At 40.5% G+C, this 12,901-nt stretch overlaps 2 protein-coding genes across 5 annotated transcripts in view; one reads left to right on the top strand and one right to left on the bottom strand.

Annotated features, from left to right (window-relative positions):
* LOC120876887 (intraflagellar transport associated protein) overlaps positions 1-10,231 on the bottom strand; it is a 71,266-nt gene extending 61,035 nt beyond the window's left edge. The window contains exons 1-3 of one of the 4 annotated variants that reach the window (XM_040259030.1): positions 10,093-10,212; positions 5,688-5,764; positions 5,041-5,098 (exon numbers count right to left, since the gene is read on the bottom strand). The gene's annotated coding sequence lies outside the window, so the exon portion shown is untranslated. Of the gene's footprint in view, positions 1-5,040; positions 5,099-5,687; positions 5,765-10,092 lie in introns of all 4 variants that reach the window. The other 3 variants (XM_040259031.1, XM_040259028.1, XM_040259029.1) reach the window with 3 other exon arrangements.
* Positions 10,232-10,563: 332 nt separating this feature from the next.
* Positions 10,564-12,147, top strand: RAG2 (recombination activating 2). Its single transcript, XM_040259021.1, has one exon. The coding sequence runs from the start codon at positions 10,564-10,566 to the stop codon at positions 12,145-12,147; it is 1,584 nt and encodes a 527-aa protein (XP_040114955.1).
* The last annotated feature ends 754 nt before the right edge of the window (positions 12,148-12,901 follow it).

Raw genomic sequence — 12,901 nt, 5'->3', positions numbered from 1 at the left:
CTCAGTCATACATGACTCTTTGCAACCCCATGAATCACAGCACACCAGGCCTCCCTGTCCATCACCATCTCCTGGAGCTCACTCAGACTCACGTCCATCGAGTCCATGATGCCATCCAGCCATCTCATCCTCTGGCATCCCCTTCTCCTCCTGCCCCCAATCCCTCCCAGCATCAGAGTCTTTTCCAGTGAGTCAACTCCTCGCATGAGGTGGCCGAAGTACTGGAGCTTCAGCTTTAGCATCATTCTTTCCAAAGAAATCCCAGGGTTGATCTCCTTCAGAATGGACTGGCTGGATCTCCTTGCAGTCCAAGGGACTCTCAAGAGTCTTCTCCAACACCACAGTTCAAAAGCATCAATTCTTCGGTGCTCAGGTAGAAGTTAAGAAACACAAATTCCCTTCTTCTCTAAGAATAAAAATTTTAAGTGCATTTTCTTTCTGAAACAACACTGTAAATCACCTCTGAAATGTTGCTCCATTTTACTCTACAATTAGCAATCCTCCTTAAAAATCAGAGAATGTTCTGGTCATGTGGCTGCATTTAATTCATCACTTTAAATAAAAAATGACAACTCACTTGTCATGTTCTTCTCTTGACAATCCATCACACTAACTGTAGATTGCTTCCGTCTATGCTTCCTTTTCCTTCCTCTTTTCTCCTCTTTGCTAGTTTCGGTTGTGGCTTCTATCGTGGGATTCATTCAACAAGTCAGACATCTCCCTTTCCCATACTATTTATATTATTTCCTGAAAAAAATTCAGCCACTTATTTAAAAAAGCAAAAACTGTCTATGCCTGTTTGAATGCTATGAAAAGCTGCCATCGACCTTATTTCAAACACTTGCTAACCCGTTGGGCAATAATGTCATTTAAGTTGTTTCTTCATTTATAAAAGGGAATGAAAATGCTTGACAGGTCACTACATTTCTTGAGAAACACTGTCATGAGTTCACAAAACTGTGCTCCTCCTCTGCCCGCCTCAGCTCACCATGTACACACACTCCTACAGCTGTGTTACCCTTTCCAGTTATTTAACTTTTCTAGCCTTAAGTAGTGTGAATGTAGGTATAAAGGGACAGGATTTGAAGCTGTCTTCCATCTCTGACGTTCTGTTTTTCTCCAACTATGTTTCCTTTTTATTCAATTACTGTGACAGTATATCCCATTACTAAGTCTTTTATCTCCTCTGTGGAATAAAGGTTATTTTACTCTGTAATGACACTGCCTTGTATTCTTTAATTGCCCACTGTCTTTGGATTTAAGGTAGAAGAAATACACATATCGCAGTATGAATTTGACTCTGCCCCTATAATTGTGATTTCTTGGTGAACTTTTAAGAAAGGGTGACTATTTCCTACTATCATGCAAGCTCCTTAAGGCAAGACCTGTGTCTGTAATATTTTTTTTCCCTAATCCTCCACAGTGGAGGTACACAGTGGAGGCTGGATACTCTGTACACAGTGGATGCTGTATAAATATTGTTCATGACTTCACATTTAGCTTCTGTGCTAGGATTTTGATAGGCTGGGGACAACGAACCCACTCAGCAACCAACTGCCTGTTTTCTGGTGTTAGTAGAATGCAAAGGCTAAAGCACTTACCTAAACCCACCCCTGGTTTCTGTGTTGCATTTATTATTTTATATTTATTGTGGAGATATCCACTATGTCAATTAGATGAGAGCTGTCACTGATGCTGGAATTTCAAGTACCATAATCATTATACAACACTATGAATAGGTTAGGGAAATAACCCAATGCTCTTTTGCAGACAGAGAGATTTTTAAAAATCACTGTAGGAGTAACCAGAAGAGATGATGACATTTTTTAAAGAATGGATCAACATTTCAAATGACGAAAATCAGCCAAATCAACTGAGCTACTTGCTCGGTTTTTAAAAAGTCAACATTGAAAACGCATCCTAAAATTTTTCAAAAAATGAACATCTTCACTTTTACAAATAAATTTATGGCACCATCATCATTAGACAGATTTATTGAGTACACTCTCTATAACAGACACTTCATATCCATCCAACCTCCCAATAAGGCAGGTATCACCGTTGTTTTAGAGATAAGGACTGAAGCTCAAAAAGGCCATTCAGCTAGTAAGTGGCAGAACTCAGACTCAAATCCAAATCTATCTACCTCTAATCACTACATTCTATCATCTAAGCCACACAGAACCTGATTAAATGACCAACAACATTGAACGGTCTGATAGATTACATTATATTTACCTAATGGAATTTTAGGCAAGTATTAAAAATTATAAAGGTGGAAATATACATTTCATAGTATATATGAAATAACATTACATTGAAAAGATAAAACACAATTTAAATACATTCTTATCATAATTATTAATGTATGTACACCTGGATAAAAATTAGAACACAAAAAAATTTATGGTTAGGAAATGGGCTTAATAAATGGTATATATTTTTCTTGAGGTAACTGTTTTTAATGGATTGTTTTAAAATTAAGTCAGCTACAGTAATCAAGGCAGTGTGGTATTGGTGAAAGAATATACAAAGAGATCAATGGAACCGAACAGAGAACCCAGGATAGATCCACCTAAGTAGAGCTAACTGATCTTTGTCAGAGGAGCAAGGGCAACACAACAGAGAAAAAATAGTCTTTTCAACAAAGGATTCTGGAACAACTGGACATCCACAAGCAAAAATAGGAATCTAGGCTTATTAATAAAATGGATCACTGAACAAAGAGTAAACCACAAAATTATGAAACTCCTAGAAGTTTTATATCAGAAGAAAACCTAGATGACCTTGGATATGGCAATGGGGTTTTTAGATACAACACTAAAGGCATGATCCATGAAAAATATAATTGATAAGCTGAACCTCACCAAAATTAAAGACTTATGCTCGCCAAAAAACACAGACAAGAGAATGAAAAGAAGAGCCATATGATGGGAGAAAATACTTGCAAAAAAAAAAAAATCTGATAAAGAACAGTTATCCAAAATATACAAAGAACTCTTAAGATGCAACAACAAAAAGACAAATAACCTGATTAAAAAATAAGCCAAACACCTTTTAGTAGACACTTCACTGAAGAAGACGTACAGATTACAAGCAAATGAAGAGATGTTTGCATCATGTCATCAGGCAAGTGACAAAATTAAAACAATGAGATACTACACACCTATCAGCATTGCCAAGATCCAGAATGTTGACCGCACCAACTGCTGGTGAGGATGTAAGCAACATGAACGCTCATGCATTGCTAGTGGGTATACAGAATCATAAAGACAGTTTGGAGGTTTCTTACAAAACTAAACATACTCTTACCATATGATTCACTAACAGGGCTCCTTCGTATTTACCCAAAGGACTTGAAAACTCACGTCCACACAAAAACCTGCACATGGATCTTTATAGCAGCTTTATTTATAACTGCCAAAATCTGAAAGCAACCAAGGTGTCGTTTGGTAGGAAGACAGATGAACTGTGGATATCCAGGCAATGAAATACTATTCAGAGCTAAAAAGAAATGAGCTATCAAGTCATAGAAAGACATGGAAGAAACTTAAATGCATGCTACGAAGTGAAAGAAGCCAATCTGAAAACTATATGACATCGTGAAATCTGCAAAAGTATGGAAACAAGAAAAAAAAAGATTAGTGGTTTCAGGGGTTGAGGAAAGGGAGCAGTGAGTAGGTGGCGAACAGAGAACTTTTAGGGCAGTGAAATTATTCTGCATGATCCTGTAATAGATACATGTCATTATACATTTGTCCAAACCCCCTGAATGTACACCACCAAGAGTGAATGTTAACTTAAACTCTGAACTTTGAGTGATAATAATGTGTCAGTGTGGGCTTCCTTGCTGGCTCAGTGGGTAAAGAATCCACCTGCAATGCGGGAGATCTGGGTTTGATCCCTGAGTTGGGAAGATCCCCTGGAGGAGCGCACGGCAACCCACTCCAGTATTCTTGCCTGGAGAATCCCCATGGAAAAAGGAGCCTGGCGGGCTGCAGTCCATGGGGTTGCAAACAGTCGGTCACAACTGAGTGACTAAGCACAGCACAATGTGTCAATGCAGGTTCATCTATTTTAACAAATGTATCTCTGGTGGGAAATACTGATAACAAGAGGCTATGAATGAGTAGGGGCACCAGGTACATGGGAAACTCTACTTTTCACACAATTTTGCTACAAACCTAAAACTGCTCTAAAAAATAAAGTTTATCTTAAAAAATTAAGCCAGCTTTTACATCTGCTCTGAACCCTTGGGTTTACTCTTCCTTTGACTGTGAAACTCTGGAATAGGGACAGGAGAGGCTACTATCACAGTTTTTAAGACTGTTGTGGAATATTTTCCTTGGCAGAACATTTATTTAATCTTTTTGCAACAATCTTTCGAGGTAGATATTTCTATCCTCATTTCAGAGATGAGGAAACAGAGGCTTAAGGATTAAGATGACTCCACCTGGAAAACAGCAAAGTTGGCAGAGAAAACCAGGGCCACTTGACTCTAAAGCCCATTTTCTTAATCACCCCATTGTATAATCCTACACAGCAGCTGCCCAATATAAAGTGGGTGGTAGGCCTCCCATAAACAGAACTCCTTTTGAGTTTGAGAAGACCACTCAAAATCACAGACATTGGTACTAGTAGTTTCTGTTTTAGGAAAAATAATTTCCCATTTGAATTACGATAGTATTTATTTGTTGCCGTTTTTGCTGTTTAGTCACCAAGTCGTGTCTGACTCTGTAAACCCCTGGACTGTAGCCTGCCAGGCTCTTTGGTCCATGGGATTTCCCAAGCCAGAATACTGGAGTGGGTTGCCATTTCCTTCTCCAGGGAATCTTCCCAACTAGGGGATCAAACCCATGACTCCTGTTTGGCTTGGCAGGTGGGTTCTTTACCACAGAGCCACCTGGGAAGCCCCAGTATTTATTTAAATCATATTAATTATATTCATTTTTCTAAAATGTTTTTAATAAATCAGGTTTCTACCAGGGCTTTTTTTCCTGTCTTTACAGATGAATAGTAGATTAGGTTTTCATTGCTCACCAGTAAGGAAACAGTTAAATCTTGAGGGTACACCCTGGTGGATATCTCCCTCAACCATCTAAAGGAAAAAAAAAAGTCACAGTCAGTTACTCCCGTTAGATCTGCGTTCACTGGGACATCTGTAGGCACACATACATGCTCTGTTTACCGTCATCCTTCTGCAGGCTACGGTCAGAGTCAGCAGTCAGTGAATCTTCCCCAAGTGCTGACATTTAATACCGGGTTTAGCGGCAAAGATTGAGAGAGGGCTGAGCAGACCCCTGGCCTTCAGGTAGGTCCAATAACTTCATTTCTACTGGAGCTAAAACCTGGGAGCTTATGCTTGTCAACTTTTAGGGAAAGATGCCCCCTTCAGCAGTTAGTTCCAGTTGGACTGGGTGTCCAGATAGGGAAGGGATAATGTAGAATTTGCAGAGAAAGGGGCTTTCTGGTCTCAGGCTGCAACAAGGATTTTATTCCTTTGGCATCTGAGTTGACATATTAATCTTAGTACATAATGCTTCTCTGATACAAGGGTCAGAAGGAAGACCCAATCCTGGCTCCACTGTCTGCAAAATAAAATCAAACAATGTGTGCCTCAAGCCTGATTAACTGTGCAAGATAGGGTTAATTCACACACTGAAAAGACTGTAGTTACATGAGGTTACCTGCTATTTTGGAGCAATCAGGAAAACGTGGGCCACGCTGATCAGTAAGATTTAATGCTTCCGAGTACAGTAGCTTTCTTTGGAAGGGAAAAAAAGCCAGTTCAAACACAGGAAACTACAAACCCAGACCTCACACCATTAGTCCTCTTTTGATTCTCAACTATGCCCTGGCTTCATAGTGAATAAGTGAAACGCTCCCTGCTGAGGAATGTTAGCATGAGGTTGAGAAACTTGTATAAATTTATTGGTCCTGTATTTCTGTCTCTTAAAAAGAATCTTTAATGTGTTGACTTTGAAAGTTCCTTCAATCGAAGAACAGTGTCTTTTTCAAACCCTGTCTGTTTTTATCTGGCCTATTTAAAATGAACCACTTCAGTAGGTTATTTTGGTTATAGTATCACCTTTTAAAAACTCATTCAAAAACCGAGCTGGGACAAATCACATTGAAACCATGGAAAATATACCATAGTCTACTCCTGTGAAGACATATTTAAGTTAGTAAAGCAAAGTTGCAAAATCTAAACTTCGTGGCAAAATAAAGTGAAAACACTTTCAATGTTCTTGTTCATTCTTTAAATACATAAGTCATCCAGCCATGGTTTAAAATGTATAACCTAAAAATTAAAAACACAAACACTTTGTGTTTCAAGAAGAGGTAATTCATCTTAACAATAACCAACTTTACCACTATTTTTTAGGGCCCTGTAATTATGGGGTGAGCCAAGAGCAGGACATCAAAGGGAAAACAGGTCAGGAATCTTTGGGGACCCAAAAAAGCTACACAAAGAGGTAGTATTCGTCATGTCTTGCCTAAGAAAAGTTTGTTTAATCTACAATAACCATGTTTTCCTTTATGAGAAGTCAAAATCCCTATGAACTTTATTTATAATCAATTTTTTTAGTAATCTGTTTTTTTAATGAGAACTCATTGTATAGCACAGAGAACTCTACATAAGGCACTGTGGTGACCTGAACGAGAAGGAAGTCCAAAAGGGAGGGGATATGTGTATATGTGTGGCTGATTCATTTTGTTGTACAGTAGAAACTCACACAACGTTGCAAAGCAATTATACTCCAATAAAAATTAATTTAAAATTCAAAATCCCCATGAACTTTAAAATGAAGCCAATAGGCTACAGTGAAACTTTCTGTTTAATAGCAAGCACTCTTGGTGTATGGTCACCCCTTGGGATCTGGGATCCATTACCTCTGCATAGCGGGCTCTCTAGCCCAGTCATTACTGGGTGAAGGCCAGTCTTCCCTGGTGTTTACAATAAGCAGGCACTGGCGCGGGTGCTCCCTCAACCCCAGAATGGGCAACTCTGAAAATCATCTGCTGAATGTAATCACTGCTGGTTTTCCTTTACTAAACTGAGTGCCAACAATATTTCCCTTTAGTTCCAATGGAGAGCATTTTCTTAGTTGCACAGACGCCTTCTCTCACATACACCTGGATAGGCCACAAGTAAATAAAACACTTGCCCAGGTTATTTCATAAGCAAGGCAAGTTGCTGAACCTACAAACCACCATGTCTGAGGAAGAAAGAGGCTTGTTTCATAACCTTAGGCATAATCCTTCTCATTCAAGTTCCTCATTTGTTTTAATAACCCACAAGATGATTATTAAAATATCACACTTTGAATCTCCTGAGCTAAAAATAACTAGAAGAGAATGATTAGCAATTAATTAGATCTGATCTTCAAGGCCCCACCAAAACTGCATTAGACTGACCATAGATTCCAAATGGCCCAAGGAAACTTTGCAGGCAGAATAAAATCAATTATACCATCAAATAATGTTTGCTGTATGGTGTGCTATGCTCAGTCACTAAGTCCTGTCCAACTCTTTGCAACGCCATAGACTGTAGCCCTGGAGAAGGCAATGGCACCCCACTCCAGTACTCTTGCCTGGGAAATCCCATGGGTGGAGGAGCCTGGTAGGCTGCAGTCCATGGGGTCTGCGAAGAGTCAGACACGACTGAGCGACTACACTTTCACTTTTCACTTTCATGCATCGGAGAAGGAAATGGCAACCCACTCCAGTGTTCTTGCCTGGAGAATCCCAGGGACGGGGGAGCCTGGTGGGCTGCTGTCTATGGGGTCGCACAGAGTCGGACACGGCTGACACGACTTAGCAGCAGCAGTAGCAGCAGACTGTAGCCCCTCCAGGCTCCTGGACCAGTACATGGAATTTTCCAGGCAAGAATGCCGGAGTGGGTTGTCATTTCCTCCTCCAGGGGATCTTCCTGATCCAGGGATCGAACCTGCGTCTCCTGCATTGGCAGGCTAATGTTTATTCAATACTTATTATGCACCAGCATATATAATCACATACGTGCTGTGTGATTTATGTGTCATCTCATTTACTCTCAAAAATAACTCAATGAATAGATACTAATACTATCCCTACTTCACAGATAAGAAAACAGAGAAAATAAACTTGGCCAAGAGAGTTAAACAGCAAATATGTGTTTCAGCCCAAATTTGGACTCAGACACTCTAACTTAAGAGTCTGCATATTTAATCAGGAGTTAGTGGAAGGGTAACAAGAAGAATAAAATATTCCCTGTTACTTAAATTGAGCTCACCACCAACACCTCTGTCCTGCTGTCCTATGCACGCAACGTCGTGTCCAACTCTTTGTGCCCCTGTGGACTACAGGCCCACCAGGCTCCTCTATGGGATTGCCCAAGTAAGAATACTGAAGTGGGTTGCCATTTCCTCCTCCAAGGGATCTTCCCAACCCAGGGATCAAACCCACATCTCCTGAACTGCAGGTAGATTCTTTACCACTGAGCCACCTGGGAGGCCCCTTCTGTTGCAACAGTTCAGTTCAGTCACTCAGTGGTGTCCGACTCTTTGTGACCCCATGTGCTGTAGCACGCCAGGCTTCCCTGTCCATCAACCAACTCCCGGAGATTACTCAAACTCACGTCCATTGAGTTGGTGACGCCATCCAGCCATCTCATCCTCTGTTGTCCCCTTCTCCTCCTGCATACAATCTTTCTCAGTATCAGGGTTTTTTTCAGTGAGTTAGTTCTTCGCATCAGGTGCCCAAAGCACTGGAGCTTCAGCTTCAGCATCATTCCTTCCAATGAATACTCAGAACTGATTTTCTTTAGGACTGACTGTTGCATATGTTTACTCAATTCTCACCAGTCTAAAAAATTATCAATCTATACCCACTAACCAGATTCCCAGACCTTAAAACCCTTCTTATCAGCTAACTGTGCATTAACAACCTTACTTTTTATAAGTTCAAATATAATCATCACAACTAGGACTTACAGTGTACAAAGCCCTGTTCTAAGTGCTTTGCGTGTTATTAACTTACTAATCACAACTTACATCAACCAGTGAGGTAGGTAAAATTATCATTTTACAGATGAGGAAACTAGACACAGGTTAAATTACTTGCCCAAGGTAACATAGGAAGTGACAGAGCCAGGATTTGAATCCAGGGAGTCAACTTTCAGAGTCCATCCTCTTAGCCACTGTTTTTGAAACATTAACAGTTTATTCTTAGAAGTCAAGTAATCTGTGCTTTTTTTGTTTCCTTTAATTTAGGAATTTAGTCTGCAAACAGGGAGTGTATTTCACATAAAGGCTCCTGATATCTCTTCAAGGTAGGTAATAATTTTTTTTTAATTAAGCAAGCTTATTTCATCTGATAAATATCTCTTTTTAAAAATCATACAAATATTACCTTCTGTATAATTCTGGTACCACTTTTTTAACACTTGCTTACAACAGAATTACTAAAGAACTACTTCGAGGTTCTGGAACAGGAAAGGGATCTGAAATAATGGCCACTAACTCTAATTTTCTTATCAAAAGAAGGAGGAAGGGAGGGAGGGGAAGAGACAGGGGAGAGAAGAGGTGTTGGAAAACTTCTCTGCTTCCCTAAAAGAAATCTAAAATCGAAGCAAGAGCAGCTGAGAAAGCAAACAGCCTTTGGCAAGGTATTCGGTAAAGTCTAATTACCATATTTCCATGACTATATACAGGAATGGTAAAAATCTCTACCAGGTAAATTTTCCCCAGCACGCTGGGTATTCAGAGATTAATCTTTTGGTTCTGCAAAACAGTCACAGCTTGGTATTCTCGGTGCCCCCTTCAAACTCCCGCCCCAGCAACCTAAGGATGCCCAAGTGTGCAATTTTGAGCCCAAGCTCCAAAGCGTCCCGGCAAGAGTCCGTGAGGACTCTTGCCCAGGAGTCTCTTCAGGCGGCGGTTTCCAGGCAACCCCACTCTGGCCAGAAGTAGCTATGCTTCCTACCCGGTCATCTGTTAATGAGTCCCCCGGAGAGGCTCCAACAACACCCGGGCGCGGGTAGCCTGACGCCCCTCCTGGTACGCAACTTTCCCATAACCTGGATGTTAGGTGTTCATCAGCCATTCTCACCTCCCATTCCCTAGTCTTCTGTCTTGGCTCCCAGCTCGTCACTTCGCATTTTTGGCGTCTTTACTCAGCGAGACTTGTCTCCTGGAGAAGCAACTATTGGAGCCACACGTCCCACAGAGGATGGATTCCTGGGAAATGTAGTTCTTTCTGCTGACAAGTGGTGAATCTCTAAGGGAAAATGACTACAATTCCCAGAAATCTAAGGGACGGTAGTCCATGTCCAAAACAGCTCCCAGCTGCTACGATTGTTTTAAGCAAAAAGGTTCTGTGTCCCTTTGCTTGTCTAGCCGCCTGAATTTTTGCTATTCCACTGCAAACTTACGGGACAACTCTTTATTTTTAACATGCTTTTTGCATGTGAGAGAATCTACACATAATGATTTTATATGAATAGATGTAGTAAGTAAAGAAAGTTTGGGGGTTTTTTTTTGTAATTCTTTCAGATAAAAGATCTATCCACCGTCAGAGAATATGTCACTACAGATGGTAACAGTCGGTAATAGCATGGCGTTAATTCAACCAGGCTTCTCATTAATGAATTTTGACGAGCAAGTTTTCTTCTTTGGCCAAAAAGGCTGGCCCAAGAGGTCTTGCCCCACTGGAGTTTTCCATTTTGAGGTAAAGCATAATCATCTCAAACTGAAGCCTGCAGTCTTCTCTAAGGATTCCTGCTACCTTCCTCCTCTTCGATACCCAGCCACTTGCACATTCAGCGGCAACTTGGAGTCTGAAAAGCATCAGTACATCATCCATGGAGGAAAAACACCAAATAATGAGCTTTCAGATAAGATTTATGTGATGTCTGTTGTTTCCAAGAACAACAAAAAAGTTACCTTTCGCTGCACAGAGAAGGAGTTGGTAGGAGACGTTCCTGAAGGCAGATATGGTCATTCCATTGACGTGGTGTATAGTCGAGGGAAAAGTATGGGTGTTCTCTTTGGAGGACGGTCATACATACCTTCTGCTCAAAGAACCACAGAGAAATGGAACAGTGTAGCTGACTGCCTGCCCCATGTCTTCTTGGTGGATTTTGAATTTGGGTGCTCTACGTCATACATTCTTCCAGAACTTCAAGATGGACTATCTTTTCATGTCTCCATTGCCAGAAATGATACCGTTTATATTTTAGGAGGCCATTCACTTGCCAATAACATCCGCCCTGCCAATCTGTATAGAATAAGGGTTGATCTCCCCCTGGGTAGCCCAGCTGTGGAGTGCACAGTCTTGCCAGGAGGAATCTCTGTCTCCAGTGCAATCCTGACTCAAATAAGCAATGATGAATTTGTTATTGTTGGTGGCTATCAGCTTGAAAATCAAAAAAGAATGGTCTGCAACATCATCTCTTTCAAGGATAACAAGATAGACATTCATGAGATGGAAACCCCAGATTGGACCCCAGATATTAAGCACAGCAAGATATGGTTTGGAAGCAGCATGGGAAATGGAACTGTTTTCCTCGGCATACCAGGAGACAATAAACAGGCTGTTTCAGAAGCATTTTACTTCTATACATTGAAATGTGCTGAAGACAATGTGAATGAAGATCAGAAAACTTTCACCAGTAGTCAGACATCAACAGAAGACCCAGGGGACTCCACTCCCTTCGAAGACTCAGAAGAATTTTGCTTCAGTGCAGAAGCAAACAGTTTCGATGGTGATGATGAATTTGACACCTACAATGAAGATGATGAGGAAGATGAGTCTGAGACAGGCTACTGGATTACATGCTGCCCTACTTGTGATGTGGATATCAATACTTGGGTACCGTTTTATTCAACTGAGCTCAACAAGCCTGCCATGATCTATTGCTCTCATGGAGATGGACACTGGGTCCATGCCCAGTGTATGGATCTGGCAGAACGCACACTCATCCAGCTATCAGAAGGAAGCAATAAATATTACTGCAACGAGCATGTGAAGATAGCAAGAGCACTGCAAACTCCCAAAAGAGTTCAATCACTAAAAAAGCCTCCACTGAGATCCCTCCACAAAAAGGGTTCTGGGAAAATTATTACTCCTGCCAAGAAATCCTTTCTTAGAAGGTTGTTTGATTAGTTCCATGAAAGCCTTTCAGATTCAAGGGCATCAAAATTTTAAACTTATTTTAAAGAATCGTAACAATGATAAAATTTATCTTCATATTTTTGTTTATTGAAGACATCTAATGTTTTCATTTAGTTATATGAGCAAAGTAATAAGGGAAGTGCTTATAATGCCTGACTGAATACAGTCATTGTGTTTAGACCTATGCAGGACCTATAATGTGTATTTTGAAAATATTTTACTGAAAGTTATATTCAATGGAATTTATGATCTGAATTTTTATTCAAGGAATCTTAAACACAGAAGTAGTAATAATAATCACGGTATGCTTACGTCCTTTATAAAACTTTTGGTAACAAATAATCCACCAACAAGTTAATACAAATTTAACCAGTAAAGAAACTAACACCCAAAGGAGTTAAACGAATTATTTTGTGGACTATAACAATTTGGTGGTTGACCAGAAATTAAAACTGAGATCACCTGTATCCCACTATGCCCATATACAGAAAAAATTATAAGGAAATAGGTAGGTAGATAGATAGATAGACTGTTGTTGTGTTTAGTCACTCAGTTGTGCCCAAATCTTTGGACCCCATGGACTGTAGCCCACCAGACTTGTCTGTCCATGGGAATTCTCCAGGCAAAAATACTTAAGTGGGTTGCCATGTCCTCGTCTGGGGGATCTTCCCAACCCAGGAAGCGAACTCAGGTCTCCTGTGTTGCAGGCAGGTTCTTTACTGTCTGAGCCACCAGGGAAGCTAGA

The sequence above is a fragment of the Oryx dammah genome, unplaced genomic scaffold, assembly GCF_014754425.2.
Source record: "Oryx dammah isolate SB20612 unplaced genomic scaffold, SCBI_Odam_1.1 HiC_scaffold_17, whole genome shotgun sequence".
Taxonomy (NCBI): Eukaryota; Metazoa; Chordata; class Mammalia; order Artiodactyla; family Bovidae; genus Oryx; species Oryx dammah.
Note: the sequence above shows the minus strand (reverse complement) of the source record. Positions and strands in the feature narration are given on the sequence as shown.

Excerpts from the sequence above, each read along its gene's own strand:
- RAG2 (XM_040259021.1), top strand. The coding sequence starts at position 10,564 with ATGTCACTACAGATGGTAACAGTCGGTAATAGCATGGCGTTAATTCAA.